This window comes from Protomyctophum parallelum (assembly GCF_964188405.1).
Source record: "Protomyctophum parallelum genome assembly, chromosome: 17".
In the NCBI taxonomy this organism is placed as follows: Eukaryota; Metazoa; Chordata; class Actinopteri; order Myctophiformes; family Myctophidae; genus Protomyctophum; species Protomyctophum parallelum.
Window position 1 is genome coordinate 6,037,700 of NC_139719.1, and position 23,267 is coordinate 6,060,966.

General features: G+C 41.5%; 2 protein-coding genes across 3 annotated transcripts; one reads left to right on the plus strand and one right to left on the minus strand.

Moving 5' to 3' along the window:
• Window positions 1-227: 227 nt before the first annotated feature.
• On the minus strand, window positions 228-11,021 carry LOC310874565 (centrosomal protein of 55 kDa-like; the record flags this gene model as incomplete). The annotated part of the gene is made up of 11 exons (XM_083787423.1): window positions 228-425; window positions 1,131-1,256; window positions 1,626-1,697; window positions 2,827-2,950; window positions 3,564-3,757; window positions 3,969-4,093; window positions 5,949-6,078; window positions 6,215-6,268; window positions 8,296-8,454; window positions 9,484-9,591; window positions 10,833-11,021. The coding sequence occupies 11 exons, from the start codon at window positions 11,019-11,021 to the stop codon at window positions 228-230; spliced, it is 1,479 nt and encodes a 492-aa protein (XP_083643549.1).
• A 1,400-nt stretch (window positions 11,022-12,421) lies between these two features.
• LOC310874200 (26S proteasome regulatory subunit 8) lies at window positions 12,422-19,205 on the plus strand. 2 transcript variants are annotated; one of them, XM_083786906.1, is made up of 12 exons: window positions 12,422-12,477; window positions 14,429-14,500; window positions 14,605-14,674; window positions 14,805-14,902; window positions 15,012-15,068; window positions 15,219-15,449; window positions 16,658-16,784; window positions 17,096-17,286; window positions 17,758-17,856; window positions 17,959-18,069; window positions 18,347-18,433; window positions 18,942-19,205. In XM_083786906.1, exons 1-12 carry the CDS (start codon window positions 12,454-12,456, stop codon window positions 18,993-18,995), a joined length of 1,221 nt encoding a protein of 406 aa, XP_083643032.1. In that variant the 5' UTR covers window positions 12,422-12,453; the 3' UTR covers window positions 18,996-19,205. The 2 variants fall into 2 exon arrangements, with proteins under 2 accessions (XP_083643032.1, XP_083643033.1); XM_083786907.1 differs by lacking the exon at window positions 12,422-12,477 and adding an exon at window positions 13,162-13,204.
• Window positions 19,206-23,267: the final 4,062 nt, after the last annotated feature.

The following is a 23,267-nucleotide window of genomic DNA, read 5'->3' on the forward strand; positions in this document are numbered from 1 at the left end:
AAAGAGTGGTCTCCTAAGGGGGGGTTCCAGCTACATGATTGATAGTTTGGTACCAAATGGACCATTACAGGTCTAATTCTGACCATTTTGGATCCCTTTGTACACTCTCTGAGTTAAAGGAGTCTGTGGCCTAATGCATATACCAAAACAGTGTCCATCATGTAATCAAAACGTTTGAGAACCACTGGCTTAGGCCATGCAGTAGTCCATGTGGTGGAGAAGCTCCCTTAGGCCATGCAGTAGTCCATGTGGTGGAGAAGCTCCCTGTGCTGGCTGGTGGGGTACGAAGCACGGCATTTGGGACACTCCAGGAAGCTCTCATCCAGGAGGCATCTGGATGGGGAGGTGGAGTCTGAGATCGCCAGGCGCTCAAAGTCCAGCCTATTGTAAGAGCTGGGCTCTGAGAAACGAGTGCTTGGTTGTTTCTGAAATACAAGGGAAATCAGAGGTAAGAGGCGGAGAGAACAATGGAAAAAAAAAAACTAATAACTTGACAGTCTTGGTTCAAGATTGCTACGTAGAGTATGCATGAATCATCTCAAGTGTTTACCTTCTTCACTTGACAATGCCAAAAGTTTCTTTCATCACATTGTTTGTTTTACTTCTTGATGAAATACTACACAGTTCTAAAATCATATCTCCTTGTCTGGAATGATGATCAGTAAACACATGAGTAATGATCATGCTATGGTGCCAAGACGAAGGCTGTCAACACCATGTATGAAGCAGAGCTAAATATTCTCCCCTCTGCCACAATGGCCTTGAGAACTGCTGAATTAACCCTTCACAGTGAATTCTGGGTATTGTAGGATCAGTCCACAAACCACATTTGAAATAGTTGAATATGAAAAAGTATTTTCTCAGACAATATTACATGAAATATATATGTATAAATATTTTTACACAGCTACAGGTGCGGTCACATTGAACTTTAATTCTGCCTATGAGGGAGAATTCTGCCAATGAATCAAAGTTTGGTGTGACTGCATCTGCAAACTAATGTCAGAAATTGACTAACAAATTCACAAATTTGACAGTGGAGCATTTCTTTGAGTAAGCTAAACACAAATAAAACTTTTCTTATCCAACACTGTTGAACGTGTTCGTTTTGAATGTTCATGAACACTTACAGCAGACTCCAGTCTAGTAATCTGATCGCGGGCTTTACGGAGTTCCTTCAACATTTTCTGCAGCTGGTGCTGCATGCTCTGTCGATCCGTCTTCTCGTCCTCAAATTCCTTGGCAGAGAGTTGGATCTTGGATGGAACGAAAGGAAAAACATGAGTGAGAGAAATGGAAAGAGATGCATTGTGTAAGCCACAAGAATGTGTAGTAGAATATAAAATATGAAATCTTCTCAAATCCCAATTAATTTGCTGAATATCTACAATATATTCCATCTTCAACAAATCCGTTAACTAGGACTGCAATTATAATTTTCTTAGTGAATAGTTCTATTAATAATGTTGAAGTGCACAGGATCACGTAGCCATACTAATATCACTGCATGGATGGGCCAATTTGCATTGCAATGGCAGATAAGAATGGCTACGCGAGGCAAGGATTGTGTAGTATATCATGGTTAACCGTTCTGCAATCTCCTGTAAATCACTGTCATTCATTACCTGTTGTTCAAGTGCAGCGATTCTCCTCTGCTCCTCATTTTGGTTCAGGAGGGACTTCTGAAGCATATTCACCTGAGAAGACCAAGGATCCTGTCAAAAGCTGTATTTCACTTTTGCATTGGACTCAGTTTCCCAGAAGCCCTTGCAAGCCGGCGGTTGGTTGATTTTCGGTTACGTCATCGTAAAAAGCCAGATCCGCGACAAAGCCGATATTTCTTTTAAGTTATAAAAAAAACGGCGAATTAAACACATATAGCAAATAGCGGGTTTAGCGTATTACGCAGGGAAAGACAATGGAATAAAAGGCGTGAATAGCGAGTTACGCAGGGAAGCTGTTAACCCATTCTGACCTGAGATCAGATTAAAAAAAATGTCTATTACATCCTGACAGTTTCATTATTAACCAGTTTTACTGCTGAAAACGATTTACCAGACTTTTAATCAACCCCCCTTCACTGCCGAGATTGTTGTATTACCTTTAGAGCATACGCTGAATTATTTGGGCTTTTAATCCGCGAAAATCCAGCACCGTGGTTTGTTATGATCCAAGCGTAGCATCCACCATCTTGGTGCACCCGGAAGACGCACACAAGACTGGTCTCAATGAGGCGTTGCACGGTTGCACCCCATGCATTTCCATTGGCCTCAATTTCCCAGAAGCCCTAGCAGCCCACAGCATGTGACGATTTCCGGTTTCATCGTCAAAACAGATGCACCTACTCTCTATCTCCGCGGCGAAGAAGGATTTTCTATTTATTTTTTACATTACGGCGGATTAAACACATACAACAAAAGTCGCGTATGTCCGATATGGCAGCGACATTAACCTGGAGTAATCCATTCCCGGCACGGAAACTGTTAACCCATTCTGACCTGAGATCAGATTAAAAAAATGTTAGTCGTTCTTCGATTTTTCAAAAATAGCAGACCTACAAGCTCGTATCGCGCCACTCAGTGGCGCGATATGAGCTTGTAGATCTGCTATTTTTCAATAGCTAAAGCATAACATGATGCCAACACCAAAATGGGTGCCCGGTCAGAATGGGTGAATATATATATCTTACATTATGCTTTCTTCATTCCCCAGCATTTCTGGGGAGTGACTAGGTTTGTAACACATGATTTTACCGTGTATATAGTGCCGTACATAATACATCACTGTGTATAATAGTGCAGTACATAATAGAAATGCAGTTATTACCTGCATTAACAGCTCAGCAGATCTCTTTCGCTCCTCCTCCAGTCTGACCTCCATGCTCTCCAGTTCCACCCTCATCCTGTCCGTACGTTCTGATGACACTTGCCTCTCATCGCTCACAGCATGTCTTAGTTGGAGCACAGATTTGCATACTGTAGACCAGAGCCTTCTTCACCAATGAAGTAAGCCCTGTCTACATTTCTATGGCTATCCGCTCCCAGTATATCACTCATTGTGTGATTTATAGTTTGACCGTGACTGTGACCTTGATCCAGGGTGCTTGCCCTTTCCCCCCAATAAAAATTCCAGGCTTTTGCCCCGAAGATGGCTGACCAAACACTGCCTCTCCCATTTCTTTTCATTTTCGTTGAACAGTGCTTCCCGTGTATGACTTTGTGTCAGGTTAGGAGCGATCTGGGTTTCACATTTGGGGGGCGAAGATAAACATGGGCCGACTTTCACTCTTTTTTTCCAAGCCTGGCTCGGGAACAATAATTAACAATTGCATAACTTTAGAAAAGTTGCAACGATTGAAAATCCTCTGGTTTTGATAACAAGGAACACATGAGTCTCTTTTTGTTGACTCCTTACTTTTCAAGATTTCACCCAAGTACTTTTCCAGGTCTGGGAAACAGTAAATTCAAAATGTCACACTTTACAGACTGTTCAGATCATTCAAAACATGAATTCCTATTAAAATAGATAAACATCTCTGTTTTATTCCCCTTGTGTCGGTCTACCTGTTAACACGCCGCTCCGCCTTCAGCTGTTCTTTGGTCTGGTCCAGCTCCCTGCTCTTCTCCTCGTACCTGTGCTGGAAGGACGACAGTTCCCTGCTGCTGTCCTCGTACCTCCTCTGGAAGGAGGACATCTCCTCCTGGCACCTGGACACCTGCTCTCTCAGGGACTGCACCTCAGCCTGGGCCCTGGATGTCTGTTGAGAGAGCATTCATCCAATCTTAAGTAAAGTTCAGTAAAGGTTCAAGAAGAAAATGCAAAAAAAAGAAATAACCAGTATTGTCTGTCTTTAAAGATCTGGTTCCAGCACCTCCCACCAGGTTCAAATGTAGCCTAGCTAGTGTAAATGGCTAGAACAACTCATACATACAGTACATAGTACACCTACAGAGAGAAGGCATCCCTACCTCTTCCCTCTGTGCCTGGAGCTCCTGCTGGGCCCTGGCAGCCTGCTCTCTCTGGGTTTCCAGGTCTTTCTGTGTCCCCTGCAGCAGCTGCTCATAGTGACCCATGAGCGGAGGAGCACTGCTCTCTGCAGAAGACAATGAGAAGATGCTAGCAGAAGTTCTCATTACCGCACTGCCTCCATTTCTTTTCCATGCATGAAATCAACAAAAACGATGGCGCCCACACAAAAACTAATTTCACCCACCTCTGCAAACCTGTGATGTGACAATACATTTGATTCTGCTATGGGCATGGGTACACACTCCTGTGTTCATTAATTAATTTGTGAGAGGGTACAAAATGTAACCAAATGGACCCATTTACACCATTAACCTATTGTTGTGCCATTGCAATTAGAACCATCTGTGCAGTTTTCATTACTTCCTGGTAGAATGTTCGATAAGTTGATGTTGCCTTTGAAGACATTTCAATCTCTGGTGTGGAAAACGTTGTGGAACATTGGGGAACAGGGAGTCTATAAAATCAACCCAAAGCAGTAAATGAGCTTTTAAAATGCAGCTTGCAGAATACTGTAAATGGCCAACTCAATCAACTATTGAGTTCAATTAACTTGTCACTTAGTTGGCCGGCATCGAACAATACCCTAGAAAGGGCTAGCATTAAATCAAATATAGTTACATAAATGTGTTTGCATTAAGTGTACTGCCAGTTTCTTCTCTCATTGCCAGCAGCCCAGGACCCGTTAATACAGATTTTTAATATTTGTTTCCTAGTATATTTTCCTCTAGGCTGGGCCTGCATCCTTGTGTTGGCAATGGAAGGTAATAATCTCGCCAGTATATATATATATATATTTCTTTAATTATATTATATTTTTTATCCCACGATTTTGTAACCCATTTTTCACCCCTGTGTCAATCATCTAATGTGATCCTGGGCTCTACACACCCTCCACCAACCTAGTCCCCATATATGGGGGACAAGGGGAGAGCAACAGACTTGAACTCATGCTTCCTTCATGCCTGAGTGTCCAAGTTGCTCCTTTACACCTGACAGGGGGGAGTTTCCCTGGTTGGACGTAGCGCGTGGAAGGAACACGTTATTCCAACCAGTTCCTTTCCCCTCCATCAGGCGCCCCGGCGGAGGCAGTTTAGTGACCAGGATTACTGCATGTTTTTTGTGAGGGTACCTACCCTAGGGGACACGGGGAGAACATGCAAACTCCACACAGAAAGGCCCTTTTTGCCAACCCCGCCTTCGCACTGATGACACGGAGGAGGAAACACGCCACCAGCGCCCACAGCGTCCCGAGCGGGAATCGAACCCAGGACCTTCTAGCTGTGAGGCGACAGCACTACCAACTGTGCCACCGTGCCCCGCCCTCGTCAGTATTTCTATGACAGTTTGTACCACAATGGATTAACCTCTAGCATCTAGCCAAACTGTATTAAGAAAGACATCTAAGTCTAATGTGTCCCTGTCCTTGTCCAATCTTGAACTACTGATAGTAATGTAAATTACTGTGTGAAGTTTGTGGAAGATTCACAAAACAGTGTTTGGTAGTAGCAAACCCATATAACTGAAAGAAACTCGACTCATACACATGATCATTTATGCCAAATTATACACTCAGTGAAATCCTCAGTGTTAATTTAACTCAGTGTGTACATAATTATGTAACCAAATTGACCTAAATTAACACAGATTATTTTAACCCGTTAAAATCGTGACAGCATCCGTGTACATTTGAGATTTTAGCATTGGCTCAGATACAAATGCCTTCTGAACCAGTAAAAATTAAAATAGCAGATATACAAACTCACAGCGTGGCACGAAGCACCCTGTGGGCGTGTACATCTGCTATTTATGAACATTTATGAAACATCTTGAAAGCACTACTGGTTTAGAAGGCATTTGTAGAAACGGCCTCTGGTCGTAATGAGTTAATAATGTGTAACTAAATCATTTCCCTGTCTCACCCTCTGAAGTGGACTGTGGGCTTTGTTTGGCCTGCTGGTGTTCCAGCTCCATGGTGCGGGTCACAACAGACTGGACATAGGCCTCTCTCTGCTGGTCATACACCAGCCACTGCTGGTTCTTCTCAAGAGCCTGGTTCACACAACACACACACACACAGTCACACACACACACGCTTTCCTGAAATCAAAGCCATCTAATTGAAAATACATCCTAAAACCTTCAGAGAAGACAACCACAGACACATTCCCGCCATGTAGTGACTCACATCTCTCAGTTGGTCTTGTATGATGGCTAGTTCTCCAGAAGGCACCTGTCCATTCTGTTGGGAGAGTAAAACATGAGTTTGCACTTTAATTATGTTTTGCAGGGGAAGAGTAGGCTAATAAATCCTGTCCACCAGATGTGTTCACTTGCTAAATGAACTGTCAAATGTCTTAATAATTTAAAATAAACATCTTGAAATGCTACAGATTTATGTCTTATTTGCTGTGCATTGACTTCTGGTCTTTATATCTTGTTGAAGCTACAGAGAGGAGCCCAATAGGTATTCTCAAGAGAATTCCTCGACACCCATCCCTCGACAAAGGTCACTCATAATTCTGACCCTTTGGTCTCCATTTCTGATCTCCTGAGCACAGACAAACCCATCATAACAACCCTACAGTGATATGGCCAGACTAAATGATCATCCCCAGGCTAAGGCCCGAGAGCTGCTCAGACCAGATAGCCATCATGAGATTGTTGACTTTTTCCAGATGGATTTAAAAATATTGGCTCATAAGCCAATATGGCTAATAGCTTTTGTGAATGCAGGCAGGAGGGGAGAGAGGTTGAGGACTTAGTAGCTTGTTAGCAATATGTAGGGCAATAACCTAGTCCAAGTGAGGATACCAGGGATAGGGACTATATGTAGGGCAATAACCTAGTCCAAGTGAGGATACCAGGGATAGGGACAATATGTAGGGCAATAACCTAGTCCAAGTGAGGATACCAGGGATAGGCACTTTTACTACCTTTTCATGTTCACTTGAAGGGTGTATTAAAATTAAAGGACTAGATATCATCAAGATGTGCCATCTAATATTATCACGCCAGGGTTTTCTCTGCCTGTAAAAAAAGAAAAAGGACATGGACCACATAACTGAGACATAAAATAAAACTTTGTATCTATTCCACATGTAAAATATTCATGGCACCGACTAGTTCCTTGTTTATAGTTTTAACATGGACTCCAATAGCGCTGCGTTTGCCCAGAAATGCAAATGTGTGAACTTTGTCCTTGTCAAACCACTCATCTCTTCTTAAGCCCTGCTCCCTGACGACTTAACCACCTAAGCTTAACCAGAAATAAAGATAGGAAGTGACCTGGTGGTGACAACTGTGTCACATTTAGAACAGAGGGGAGGAAGCAGCACTGCTCTTATGCTCTAGTATCAGTTTGCCTCTTTCCATGATGAATGAGATTTCATAAACATGCATGGGGACTTGAAGAGTCTCCGGTGTCAATGGCAATAAAACACAGGGTGAGAAAACACATCTAACACATATACCAGTACATAATATTGAATATCTGCCGAGGTCTAAGAAGTCCAGACAAAGGTGAAAGTATTGCCCCATCCTCATTTAGACCTGAGGCCCATTCTAAAAACATCTGAGCATTAGGCCCAACTATAATTGGCTAAACGACTGAGAAGTGAAGGATTAAGTGAAGGAAAAGGATTAAGAGTAGATGCTGCCACCTAGTGGAAGGTTTACTGTACTGAAACCCTGTAAAATTAAACAATATCCATCCATCCGATTGATGGCGAGAATGGCTGAGTAACCAAATCACCTACCCAGGCGACCAACATCTGGCTGCTGGAAGAGCAAAAGATCTGTATCAAGTCGTTTGCAAAGTGGGGCACCCCATAGGGACCAATCAATTCATAAGACTATTCTGGCAGTCGCTGTTTTGGGGATGTCATTGCTGTCAAAAACGTTCAAGTATATAATTTTAAATTTTTTAAAAGGGGGCAAAAAAGAAAAGAAAAAAAGGGGGTGATCTTATCTACAAGCTCACAATGTGAGCTTCTAAGTCACTATTTTCACTCCTTAAAAATAGGGGGGCCGCAGCCAGAGGATGATATGGCCATTTGGGGGTCCTTTAGCATGGAAAGGTTTTGGAATCCCTGTTCTCTTCAAAGCATACGTAATCGCACACATCAACGGAGGGTGCTAGGCCAAAGATGCCCGCAGTCCCGCAAACCGTATTCAAGGCAAAGATCATTTTATTGAGACAACGTTTTCGTTCCTCCTGTGAGGAGGATAGATCACACATCTCCCACAAGCACCTGGCTGTGACCTGACCTGTGTTTCTGGTGTCTCCAGGGCCTGGCAGCGGGCAGATACAGCCGCCAGTTTGTTCCTCAGGTTTCCACTTTCCTCTGAGAGGGTCTGGAACCGCCTGTCTCTCTGCTCCACCTCCTGCCTCCTCTGCTCCAGCTGGGCCTGCAGTGATGCCACCACCTCACACACACACAATTACAACATTAGAATTAATCATCTTTTCACGAGGAGATGGTTGAAAGCAGACCCTCCTAGAGAGGAGCACTGGATGGAAATTATTGAAGAAATATATCTCATGTGACTCATAATCTGAGGACCAAGGCGGAGCGATTTGAAAAACGTTTGGGAAAAAGGCATTTATACAAGAGTGAATAGTGTGCATCTCCCCCCGCCCCCCCCGATTTGTCTTTGTTTTAGTTTTTCTTGAATGTACCAATGTTTCGATTGTTAAAAAAATAAATAAAAATAAATGAATCATCTATTTACATTATATGATTTAAGTTGTTAAATAGATTTGTATGATATATGCAGTAATATGGGACTCCCTGGAATGTACCCCTGGGTCCTTTTTTTGCATTCTGAAAGTAGATTAATCTGAAAATAATATTGTTTCACAAATTCAATTCAAAAGTCCATTACATATTACAACCACAGTTTTATTAAGCCTAGCTAACATTAACTCAATTAGTCTGGTAAGTTCTATAGCGTTTAAGATGACATGTTTAGACTGGTAGTGGTATGGTCCTTCAACATAGCTTTAAGAGTAGTATTACCCAAAGCATGCATAACGGTTGCATTTCACACACTTGACTATGTGCCTTGCTCAAGAGCACCTCAGTGGAAGTTGTTGAGGGAATGCTAATGTGTTTTATTGTATTATATTGTTGTGTCCTCTGTGTGAAGCACTTTGAGCTGCATTTATGTATGAAAGGTGCTATATAAATAAAGTTTATTATTATTATTATTAATCTTATGAGCCACAGACCGTTGGCTCACATAATTACTTCCCCATACAGTCAATGCAACATGCAATGGAAGCGCTTAAGATGATACAGGAGTAAAGCAGAATATGCTGTATTATACAGTATCTAGTCTAGTCCAATTCATGCTTCAGGATCATATCCCCATGTATGTGTGTGTGTGCGTGTGTGTGTGTGCATCTCTCCTCCTTTATGCAGTCTTAGGATCGGCTAGTGTGTGTGTGTTTACCTCTCCTCCTTTAGCTGACAGCTGCTGTCTGGTGGTTACTAACTCCTGCTCTTTAAGCTGCATCTGCTGGTTGTTTCTTTCTCTCATAGTCTCCAACGACAAAATCCTCTGAAGTCATGAAACAAAGAAAGGCTAATTCAGAAACAGTACTGCACAAGGACTGAATTGTGATCAACCATTTTCTGCAACAGAAAGCTTCTCCTTACAGATTTGGTTCACATCACTACTTACACTGACCTCACAATAATTCTTCAGGAAATTATTTAAAGTACTGCAGTAAGTGATTCATATTTTTGTGTTCATTGTATCTACTATCTATTATACATAACATATACAGCAAGCCGCAGCAGTAGCTCTATATTTGGATAGTAATCATTGATATAGACATCCAATCAGGATTGATTGATTGATTGAATAGTTTATTAGACAGACAGAATGTAAAAACAGTAACAGAGTACAGTCAAACACTAAATTCGGCCATAGCCACAGCCCAAATGTGCTGACCTCATCACATTTGTGATGATGGTGATGGATAGATTTGATTTAGCCTACAATCAATGTCAAGGTTTCTCCATGTCACTCATTATTTGTCACCAATCTTTAACTTTGGCCTAGCACTTGTTTGTTGTTTGGTCCCCGTCCGGCTGTCCATTTCATGGCCTTATCATCAATAATGTCACATTGTCCCATCCTGTTTCAGGGCCCTTACCATTTATGATAACATTTTGACGCCATATTCAGATATACACAGCTTATACTGTCTCCATACTGCTTACGGTCCTTTCCCCAGTTAGGCAATAGGCATGATACTGTAGCCAATGTTTTAAATTCAGTTTGCACACAGCTGCCGTCTTATCAATTACCATTCGAGATAACTTGACCTTGTTCCTGAACGGAGGCAGTTAGGGAGTAGGGAAAAGGGTTTCAGATCAACAGGTTGCCGTGGCAACGCATCCAACGATATGAGAGAATGCTTCCCATCTTGTGACGACGATTTCTTGTAGAATCGATCTATCTTAACTGAAATTAACTAAAATTCTAAAACCTTTATTCATTCAGTTTCCTCATCTTTGTGCCCGTCCTCCGATTACTTTATTTGGGTCTCATTCCATTTTTTGGATTGACATGGTTCCAAAAGGATCTTTTTACTAAAGGGCATTTCTCTCAGTTAAAGGTAATAGATATTACTTCATTTTCATTTATCGGTATCGGGAAGGAGAAATGGTATTGGTTCATCTCTACCCCATCCTTTGAACTTTTCTCAATGGTGTGGCCGGGACTCTCTCCAGCAAGAATGCATGAAACTCCCTAGGAATTTGTTTGTTTTTCAAAATACCCCTTTGTCTTACCTCTAGCAGTTTGCTTTTGTCTGAGTCAGGAGGCTTAACATGTCGCTTGGCCAGTTCGTCCATCTTTTTCCGAAGGTGAGAGTTCTCTTTCCTCACGCGTTCCAACTCTGCCTCAACCTTGGAGGAGGAGCTGTTGGACTTGAAGCCCAGCTTGGAGACAAGGGTCTCTTTAGCGCCTTTAGATGTCATGGTGGACACCTTGCTGTTGTTGTGGATGGAGATGTAAACCTGGATGAAGACATTCATTCAAAATGTGCTTACTTTACGAGGTATTCAGACATTCACAAGGCTTTTTGCAGGACCACAAAGGAAACAAGCCCTTGGGGCTTTTTGTGTATCCCTTTAGCACCTTTGTATAACCGTACGGTTTGTACCACTGTACCTTTTGTAAACTGCTAATAAAGAATTAAATCAATCCACATCGCTAATGTATTTCTAACGTCAGAATCGACAAAGTAAAAACTAAATCTATATTGAAGCTTAGAGCTAATTGAAGCTATGAGTTACAACTAAAAACCAAAACAATAAAGAAGATAATATGCCCCCCCAGTTTTTTTGATGAATAAAATAATCCAGTCCAGACCCCCAATGTGCTGGATGACCAATTCAGCCCCTCATTTAATATTATCCAGTAGGCCTGTTCAATGTTATTCTACTCTGGGTAAATATAGTAACTTTGCATTCACATTCATGTTACATTGAGTATCGTTTATCAACGAGACAAAAATAATCATAATAATTACTTAATTACATTAACTTTCTTTAACATAAAGTCGTTGTTGCACCCATATTAATTGCACCTGTCCCCAAGCAGCCGTGGCTAACTGCCAAAGCTGCACACGAACAATAACATGCATATAACAATTCATTGTAAATCTAGCGGTTATTTACGAGCTGGCTGGATTTTAAGTAACAAAATACAAAATTTCTTTTAACTTACGTAATGGTTTATAAACACAAGCGGGACACTCGGTGTGTTCTTGACGTGTATTATTATTATTCACAAGTCTACAACCCAAACGGCTGCTGCTGTGTTGCTGTGCTTTCGCTTCTTCCTGGAGTTTGAATTACTGCGCGTCTGTCGTCATTTCCGCCGACTGCAACCAACGCTGAAAGAGGCGTGCGTTACTGCGCCTGCAGTGCGAACAAACTGCAGTAGGTGGCGCTCGCCGCGCTCCTCACAACAAAGTCCATGTATAAACATGTAATAAGTACGATGCAATGTGACTTACCGGTAGTTCTGTTTACAAAATGCTGTACCGGGTACCCCCTCATTTGTATGTCTCTAAATGTTTTGATGAATTGAACAATGTGGACCCTGTTGTAAACAAGTGTAATGCTTAATTGGGTCGTCCACTCACAGTTAACAGTCTTTGTATTGAGTTTGTGCTTAAAATGTACTGTAATTCTACAAACTGTTAATAAATATTTCAATCAATCAATCAATCCAAGTATCCAACTGTATAAATTAACCCCACTTTCAACTATTTTTTATTATATTTAGATTTTTGACGCTTGCTTTGGCAATGTAAACGTATGTTTTCTCATCCCAATAAAGCTCATTTGAATTGAACTGGAAAGTCTCGCGACAACTGACGGAAGTGTGGGTTTTTTTTCCAAGATGGAGACGGACGCAATGGATCATGTAAGTGCTGTTTTTTTACACTTCTCTTTGTTGTAAATATCATAGTGTGAATAAAACGTTGTGTCCAGGCTTCAGGCTGTCGGGCTGCGGTAATGGTGAAACGAGTCGCTGGACCGTTGTGAAAATATTAACGTTATTCATTTCAACTCTGTCAAAAACAATTACTGTACCGGTTTGCTGTCTCATTGTAGCTATAAGCTAACAAGCTAACGTCATGATGGAGGCTTGCTAAAGTTCACCGGCTGTCAAATATAGCCCTTAAACTTCTCTATTCTATTGCTATGTCGTGGTGTTTTTTACCTTACACTGAACTGAAAATATGATCGTTAAACTACCACTGACATCAAAGCAGATATGAGAAATCAGTTGACATAGCGTTATTGTTTCTTGCAGTTGACATTAAAAACAAACGGTAGTTCATATGCAGATTGATTGAACATTTTTAACCGTTTCCACTTTCCAGAATTGATACAGTCCAATTAAGGAAGGTACAGTCAATACAAAAACTGCTAAGAGGATACAACCAGAAAAAGCTTGTTTACATCAGGCTCCTCCATTTTCAATTCATTAAGACATCTGCTTGAGGATTAGGCTGATTTTACAGAACATTTTGATATGTTTTGGTCAAAACAACACTTATATTTATGCATAAATCACTATTCTGATCTTAATTGCTAGGCTGTTGAGGTCCCTCCAGCTCTTTGGTAAAGAGACCAAACATTTTCATGTGGGAAACTGACTGTACCTTTGCATTAGACCTCCAAGCAGAACCCAATGCTACTGAAGTTTCTGACTTTTTGACGACACAGAGCATGGGGTCCTGTTCCAGCAGTACCATGCCACCTGGTACGCAGACATACATAAAACATAAACAACGTGTTTATGGCCTGTCTGCGCTCTTTGATGACATTTTTTCGTGTTAGGGTTTCTGAATATGTGAAGTATAAGTACCCATACATACCGCTGCGAATATCTCCTGTGGCGCGGAAGCCGTTAAGTATTTTTTATCTTTGTTTGACCGATTTGGTCGCTTTGATTCTTCTCTTCCTTCCTTGTTTATTGACACCTCATTGTACCGCCTATCTGGCTAGCTAGTGGCGCTATAGCTATGACAGAGCAGATCAGAGGCAGGGACGTAGCCGCACAAGCCAACCGCACACCGGGAGGTGGTACATTAAACGGTAAACAAACAAGAAGAAATAAAGTGACCAAATCGGTCAAACAAAGATTAAAAATACTTAACGGCTTCCGCGCCACAGGAGATATTCGCAGCGGTATGTATAGGTACTTAAAGTTCACGAATTCAGAATAACTCAAACAAAAAAAGGCCGTCAAACGCTGCAGATACGATCTTAGAGAGCATATTTATGTCCGCGTTCCAGAATTCCCATACGAAAATATAGTTATGAACAGGGACCCTACATAAAACTCATCCAAATTTCAGAAAAGCTTTATGGAGGGTTCCGAGAGGGGCTACCCATGCATTTGATTTGATATAGTTCCAGTTCCAATTTATGTCATCACTTCCAATTTCACCTGTTTAATCTCTAATCCTGCCTGATGTTCTAATACCTGACCTGAAAATGCAGTTTCTATGAGCTAAAGACGCATGGAAATATGAGATCTGAATTGGCAGTTTGCCTTGGCTTTCCCTTTATAATTACAATTAAGGCTTTTAGCAGATGCTCGCTTTAGTCTTAACCAGATCAACTTACAAGTGCATCCTTTGCAATGTAACTGTTGCAATACAGACCTACACATGCTGATGCTGAAATTGAAGTGTATATTTGTACGTCTCTAAATGTTGTGGACCCTATTAAACAAGTGTCGTCCACAGTTTACAGTTTTTGTATTGAGTTGTGCTTGAAATGTACGTATTCTGCATACTGTTAATAAATATTTATATCAATCAGTCAAATGAAGACAATTGAAATGTCTTTTGTCTCAACAGATGGAAATTGGGGACAGTAAAGGGGGCAATGGCCTTCGGCAGTATTACCTGTCAAAAATAGAAGAGTTACAGGTGAGAGAAGATCATTTAACTCCTCAATTGTTCTTCTAATATATAACTGCACTGCTTCCTCGCCAGTCAAACTTGAAAACGTTTTTTCTCTCTCTACACTACAGTTGACAGTGAATGACAAAAGCCAGAATCTCAGACGTCTTCAGGCACAGAGGAATGAACTCAATGCTAAAGGTGCATCATTATTTGCAGACCAAATTATCAACTTTTATTCTCAAAACATGTCAGACCATTCCTACGAGCAATGTGGCAGTGGCATGACACACCAACTGTAAATTTAAATACAACCTCTGCTCTGTTTTAGTGCGTCTCCTTCGCGAGGAGTTGCAGTTGCTCCAGGAACAGGGATCGTATGTGGGGGAAGTAGTTAGAGCTATGGACAAAAAGAAAGTGCTTGTGAAGGTATGTGTATACTGGAGTTCTGTTTGACACAATACTAATGCAGACTGAGATGGCATACTATTATCGACCACTAGATGGTGGTCTAAACTGCTCTCCTTGTCATTTTCAGGTGCACCCAGAGGGCAAATTTGTTGTGGATGTGGACAAGAACATTGACATCAATGATGTTAGTTATTTATTTGTTTATTATTTTGTTCTTATTACAAATGTATGAATAGTTTCCTTTAATGTTAGTATTTAGCACCAATAAACTGCAATATCTTCACTATCATGTAATTTCTACCATGGTAACTAACCAATCAAATTCTCTTACTAGGTGACTCCCAATTGCCGCGTGGCTCTGCGCAACGATAGCTATACCCTGCACAAGATCCTTCCGAACAAGGTAGACCCTCTGGTGTCCCTCATGATGGTGGAGAAGGTGCCAGACTCCACCTACGAAATGATTGGTGGCCTGGACAAGCAGATCAAGGAGATCAAAGAAGTGATTGAGTTGCCTGTCAAGCATCCAGAGCTCTTTGAAGCTCTGGGCATTGCTCAGCCAAAGGTACATGATTCACAACACACAGACCAACAAACCTGTCACCTTTCTGTGAAAAAATATATTTTTTTAATTTTTTATACAAATTATGACATCCCCATGAATTGCATCAATCCAAAGTTTAAGAGTTTTTGATTCATGATAAGAAGGGGGGGGGGCTTTTTTTTAATGAACCCTACAAATAAAAAAGATCTTCCCCTACCTAAGTCAAAAAAGTTTGGGAACCCCTGATGTAGTTGATTAACAATAATTGTAACTCTTGAGAGTTAATAAGGGTCCATTTGGTTACTAACTCCATCTTTTAAATGAGGACCACTGGTGGTCCCTGGACCACTGTTGATCCAATTGATCACCATAGCAACCCCAGCCTAGGCCTGATTAGGTAAATTCCCAACACCTGCTAAATCCTCCAAACCTGTATCTTGATTGGAATCAATTTCCACTCAGTCATGCAGCTACACAGACACATCCCAGGCACACTTTGGTAGGCCTATAGCCCTGTCCTGTTTGGATGACAATATTGCCTTTCCAACAGATTTTCATTTTTTTTTTTAAACAGAAAAAAAAAGAAAACGATTATCGATTATTAATTTTCATAATCGTTTTCCGGTCCTATCAACGATAATCGATTAATCGGACCCATCCCTAATGCATTTTAGGTTGCACTTTTCAACCTATAGCCCAATCTGAGTCTATAGCTCTTATTTGAGTGAGACAAGCATTGCTCTCAGACCAAACAGCCACATGGCAGAGGTCAGGACCACTCAAATGAGAAAACTCATGTACACCGGGGATCAGGTGTCTTTCACAAGTGCACTCAAAGACAGTCAGCGATAATGTGAGAAGTCATGTCATCAAAGAGGAACATTGTTAATGGAAAATTACGCTTGAGTAGCAGAAGTGGCATAGCCTCGAAAGTACGAGTAAACTGATTTCAGAGTAGAATAATGCATATAGTAATGCAACAATCACTCATTCGGTTCATGAGTGCATCGCTAGCAGGCACAGAAGAGTAATAATCAGGATTTGCGCAAAGTTCACTAGCGTGTAATTGTATAACCTACCTGAAGCCAGCAATTCATAGTTTCTGCTTAGAGGATGCCACATGAACATAAATAAAAACGGATATATTACTGGGAGTAATGCATTGCCAATTCACCTAATAAGAAAAGGATAAATGGTTCTGATTAGTCCGTCTAACTCCTTGTGCTCAGGGTGTGTTGCTGTATGGGCCTCCAGGCACAGGGAAGACCCTGCTGGCCAGAGCTGTGGCCCACCACACCGACTGCACCTTCATCAGGGTCTCTGGCTCTGAATTGGTTCAGAAGTTCATCGGAGAGGGTGAGTTCTGAGATTTTAGTTTATTCTAAACTGTCCTCTAGAATAGATCATGGGTCTTCAACAGAGGGTTCTCAGAATTACTACAGGGGCAGGCGCCAAATCTTTGTGTGATGGGAACGTTTTAGCCAAAAATAACCTATCTACAAGCTCACAATGGCGTTGTAGCTTGTAATGAAGCTATCTCACACAATTGTATACAATGTAGTGGGGGTGCCTGCTTCTATCTGAGCTAAGGGGTCCGTTGCTTGAAAAACATTGAAGACCCCTGCTCTAAAATTGACTTATCTGAACAAAATGCCTTGTTGTTCCAGGTGCCCGAATGGTGCGCGAGCTGTTCGTCATGGCCAGGGAGCACGCTCCTTCAATCATCTTCATGGACGAGATCGACTCCATTGGCTCATCGCGCCTGGAGGGTGGCTCTGGAGGAGACAGCGAGGTGCAGAGGACAATGTTGGAGCTGCTCAATCAACTGGACGGCTTTGAGGCCACCAAAAACATTAAGGTAGAACCGTAGAACACACACATTAGGATCTAACGCTGGGGATTTCAAAGTGTGAGGTGCCAGAACATTGAAAGAGGCACAGAGAGATGAGGTGAAAGGGACAGTCAACGGGAAGATACTGTAGTTGCGACTGGAGATTCATGCAATAACATTTGTCTAAAATCTAGCAAGGAAACACAGTAGCAGGCATTACTTTTGGTTTCTATTAACCGCTATCGTACTGTGTGCATGTGTAAACTTGAACGTGGCAGTGGCAAAACACATAACTATCAGCTGAAAGTGATTCATTCTGTTCACAAGTAAGACCTGACTCACTCTAAAACTCTTTCAAGCGTGGAGTACCAGACTCAATTAGTGGAATTATTTGCATTTCAGTGTGATAAATATTTTCTGACTTTTACTTAAAGTGTTCACTATACTGCACCAGCGTGTTCAGATAATTCTTAACTTACACCTGTTTATCTCTTCAAGGTCATCATGGCCACCAACCGTATTGACATCCTGGACTCTGCTCTGCTCAGGCCAGGCAGGATCGACAGAAAGATTGAGTTTCCCCCTCCCAATGAGGAGGTTTGTACCACCCGGCACTTGGACTTCCTATAGTTATCCTCCCATGTTTGTGTACCCCATACATTTATCATGTATTCTACTTTTCACTGTCCACCCCTTCAGGCCCGTCTGGACATCCTGAAGATTCACTCGAGGAAGATGAATCTGACACGTGGCATCAATCTGAGGAAGATCGCCGAGCTCATGCCCGGAGCCTCTGGAGCGGAAGTCAAGGTATGGTAGGGGGGGGGGGGGCAGGACTCCGTTTAACCAGTTGAACCCCAGTTAGCTTTTTCACCACCTTTAACGCAACGAAGGCAGTAATCATGTAGTCATTGCAACCTGATGGCTGCCGTATTGTACCCAAGGAAAACGCATCAGCTTGATGGCTTACAGATCATTCTCCTGAAACTGTTACGTATTTGATTCAGTTTGGCAGTGCAATATGGTGTAGCAGAAGAACACAGCAGGCCATATTTCATTGTTTACATGGTGGATTTTGTGTTGGCAGGGTGTGTGCACAGAGTCGGGGATGTACGCTCTGAGAGAGAGGAGAGTGCACGTCACCCAGGAGGACTTTGAGATGGCCGTGGCAAAGGTTTGTTAACGACACATTATAGGACTGTGACTTGAACAGATTTGGTTTCCCACAGGAACACACAAAACCATTATTCTACTTTGGTTGGGAGCAGACAGCACCGTCATTGTCAGATCAAAAATGACATTTAATGAATAACGTATGCTTACACATAATTGGGATTAACCATACATGCATTGTCCTGCAGCAAACCGGGAATGCATTCAGATTTCAACACTGCTTAGATGATGTGAATTAAGCTCAGTCATTTCTTGCATAGGGCCATAGGCTGGATATATAGCCAGAGCTTCAAGTTGTGATTTTGATGAGATGGTCTGGTGATGCAAGATTAGTCTACATATGACCGTAATAGGCAGGCCGTCATCACAGCCTACATATTTTACAGGCGCCTACTTTGCAGACGGAACTGACATTGCTATGAATACCATATATAACCCATGTCAACAAAGGTGTTTGTAGCGTAATGCTTCTAAACTAAACTGGTGTATTTGAATGTGGTTTTCACCAGGTGATGCAGAAGGACAGCGAGAAGAATATGTCCATCAAGAAGCTGTGGAAGTAACGTCCCTTGGTTTGCTGCACCCTCCCAGTGCAGACACTTCCCATGCAAACTCACATGTATATTTCTTTTCTTTTTTCTTCTTTTTGTTTAAGATTTGGTTTGTAATTGTTACCGAAAAGTAATTCTAAATAAATGTTGTCTCCCAACTAAGATCCCGGATGGTGGGAGTTTTCTTTTCTAATAACTTGATGAATACAAATTGAAAATGTAGTTTTCTTGTTCACTTTATTTGTGGGACATTTGCTGAATCAGATGTGATGATACAGATTCACATACAGTAAGCACAACTATTCCTGGCATGGAACGCTGGATAGTATGCATATTTATTCACCTTATAGTACAGATCTATCCTGTGACATGTTCAAATTCTTTCTTTACTTGAGACACACTGATGTTCCTGTATATATTGTACTAGATATTTTTAAGCTTGTAGCGTTGGCTTGCATGCAGGTATTGCATGCCCTTTCAGTTACATTGCCAGGTACGACTGTTACGGTTTAGATACATTTACTGTAGCATTTACAATGTGTGTATGTATCTATTACTCAAAGGTGTTCCTTTATGGCAGTGGTTCTCAACTCTTTTTATGTCAAGGACCCCCTAATTAATGTGGTATTATCCTGTGGACCCCTACAAGATTTAAACTGTTCTTGATGTTAACTAATGTATCTGGGGACCTCCTGGAACCCCCTCAAGGACCCCTGCTTTGAGAACCACTGCTTTATGGTACTACAAAACATCACACAGATGTTCATTCAGGGAATGGGTGTAGTAGTATGGCAGTGAACACTGGATGGTCCAAATAATCTGTCGGGTTCCTGACAGGAGCCTCGACACTTCACCTCACAAGGGCCATGTGGCGGTCCTACTAGTTGGGGTTCATCATGTCCACCAATCTAGGTCCTGACCCAAGAGATGGGCAACCCCTGGGGCACGGCTTCCACCCTCTCCAGCATGGCCTGGAGTTCCGCTAAGGCACTGACTGGGTCCTCCTTGACCAGGATGCGGTCCACCCAGTGGCCGTAGCGCTCGTCTATCTGCTCCGATGACTGTCTCATCTCCTGGAGATCCTCCCCCTGCTCACAAGCATGCAGTCATATTGACTTGTTGGAATACTGTTCCAAATGTTACTTTAAGACCTGAGGCTGATTCTACAAATGCCTTCTAAATCTGTAGTTCTCGTACTTTCAAGATTTTTCAAAAATGACAAATGCAGATGTACAAGCTCGCAGCGTGGTACAAAGTGACTCGATGTGAGCTTGTAGATCCGGAAGGAGCGAGTGCATTCTCCGGCAACGTCATCAGCCGGAACGCTGCCGGGGGAAGGCCCGGCAGCGTCCGGGGGATTATGTCCCTCCACTGCCGGTAACAACCGCGGTGGTGCCGGGAGAAGGGCCAGGGAAACTTTAGACACTCTACTGTTGGGTTTAGGGTTTGGGGTAGAGTGTCGGAGGACCTGCTATTTCTGAATAGCCAATGTCTAAAGTCTAAAATGTCACCGACACTTTCCCAGTTTTTAAGATACATGCCATTCTCTTTAATATTCTCTTTGGTGCTGTAATGCAAACTAATGTGATTTGACGTAGTATTGATAACTAGTGCGGACATAAAAGGATTAACAAGCCATCAATGTCAGGCAGAAACCTCCATATCTCTTAATTCCCTATTTTATAGTAGATTTTATGAGTGTTATTAAAGAAAAAGTTCTACAAGCTATTTTTGCAAAGATTTAATCTAGAGAATGACATGCCAAGTACGGAGTGTCTTTAACGCCTGTTAAGAGTGGAAAATAGCCAACATTTATGGCAAAAATAGCCCATCTACCAGCCCACAATGCTATTTTCACTATTGGAAAATGTAAGCTTATAATGACATGCCCAAAATAGGGATACCATGGTGAAAGTCGTTAATAATCTCTTCGAAATTGAGTTATACCAGATCTGTTTTAAAGGTCATTAAAAAAAACACCTATTTGGCATAGGCCTATAGGCTAAATCATGTAAACTAAAACAAGACGGCTATGAATAGGTGTTATAGAGGCAGGTGTGCACTGCCAATATGACCCAAATTATTAGTTTATTATTATTGTCAACTAATAATGCCAAAGTCAGGCTAGCCCTTTAGATAGTTTTTTACATTGCATGGCAAAGTAAGTCTTATGGTTTAGTCCCCATTTAAGGTGATTCTGATTCCGTTGCTGTCCAGCAGAAACCTTGCATCTCCATATTTCAACACTTGTTTTTTCGTAAATGAATGCCCTATTTCACTTCAAAAGTGTCACACACAATCTACAAGCTCAGAGTCACAACGCATGCTTATAATAATGAAAAAAGGGAACGGTTTTGGATATGCAAGGTTTCCACCTGACAGCAACAATTTACGGCGTTTAACCGCATGAACCCCAGCGTCTCTATTCTGGGCATGATAAAAGCAGATCTACAAGCTCACAACGCTGAGTTTGTACTTTGTAAAACAGCTAATCTCTTCTTTCCAATCTATATTTTTTTCTAATTCGAGGAGAGATGGAGCACATGGACTGACTGTAGTGTGGATATTAAAATAAAATAACTTGCAATAATAGGAAAAGCTCAAAATAAACTATTCTCATGAAGATTGGTGATTTTAACATTTTTTTCCAGATTCATTGAGTATGGGGAATATAAGGACAACCTGTACGGCACCAGTCTGGATTCCATCCGCAGTGTTTTAGATCGAAACTATAGGTGAATCCCAATTGGGAGTGTAGACACTGAGAAGGATTGTTGATAATGGTCTAAGATTTTTCTTTAAATGTAAAAAAATAATAATATTAAGTTATTTATTAAAAGTTTTTTCTTTTTAAGTTTAAAAAAAAAAGTTAAGTTTTTAATTTTATTTTTTATTATTTTTATTTATTTTTTCAATTTTTTTTTTTAAAGTATTTTTTTTATAAACATGTGTGCGTGTGTGTGTGCGTGCGTGCGTGCGCTTGCGAGAGCTGTGTAAAGGCCAGCCAATAGGAAGACAGGGTGTGTGCGTGCGTGCGTGCGTGCGTGCGTGCGTTTGCGAGAGCTGTGTAAAGGCCATCCAATTGCACAAATAGCAGACCTACAAGCCCACAAGGTATCGCAGAGCAACTCATTGAGATCTTGTAACTTTAATTTCAGCCCTGTAATTAAGCCCTTATATGTCTCAGCTGTGGAAGTGTAAAAGACTGCCAGCAGCCCAGCACTATGACTGGGAGTGGCGCGCTATGAACTTGAAGATCGGCTATTTTACAATGGTCCTGAATGGGGGGAAACTATGCCCGAACAAATTGCTCTATCGCAAAAAGTAAAAGTCGAATGCAAATATTTTTTGTCGCTGTGAGTGGCCTGAGATATTGAGGTACACCATGTGCGATTGTGGTGTTGGTACGATCGAAAATGTGGTTATAAGAGCGAGTTAAGAATTGTCATCGCGATAATTTCCTCATAAGAATTTTACAATGGAGGTCAATGAGCAGCTTGACTGTATTTGTGTCACTTAAAAGGCCGTAGTTCACATTCTGTATGTCTCTGTGCTTTGGTGGTCACATTGTGTGAAAGAGGACATGTGTGGCTACAAAATGACCAAAGAACATGCGTGTAAAATGAATATTTAGTTAAAAAGTTAAAAAGTTAAAAAGTTAAAAAGTTAAAAAGTATAAAACTTTGTAAAAATTCAAATGTTAGCATAAATGACTGCAAAGAGCTGAACAGTTTGAAGTTTGAACAAAATTTCTAGCATAAAGTATGTGGAAGTAGTTAGGTGCCAAAAAAAACGGCGGAATAAAGAAGCGGAATAAATATAAACTGAGAGTAACTAGTGTGTGCTCGCTGTGGCGAGCCCACAATAAACATAAACTGGCAATAACTAGTGTGTGCTCGCTGTGGCGAGCCCACAATAAATATAAACTGAGAGTAACTAGTGTGTGCTCGCTGTGGCGAGCCCACAATAATGAAAAGTGTGAATGGAGTTTCTAGGTGAAAGTGATTTTTGACGTGCCAATGTCTGCCATTGAGCCCCATTGTAAATTTGAAAGCACTATATTTCTAAAACTATGAAACATTTCAAAGATTCCTTTTCAGGCAAACATGTCCACCGTAAAGATGAACCTAAGTAGGCTAGAATGGGGTTGCTAGGTGTAAGTATGTAGGCTTCTCTGTTGTTAGCAAAACATGCTAATGTTTCTCATCCTCCGCAACACCCATTCTCATACACCGCTATACTTTTAAGTATGTTGCCTTAGAGAGAACGTCATCATTTTGGACC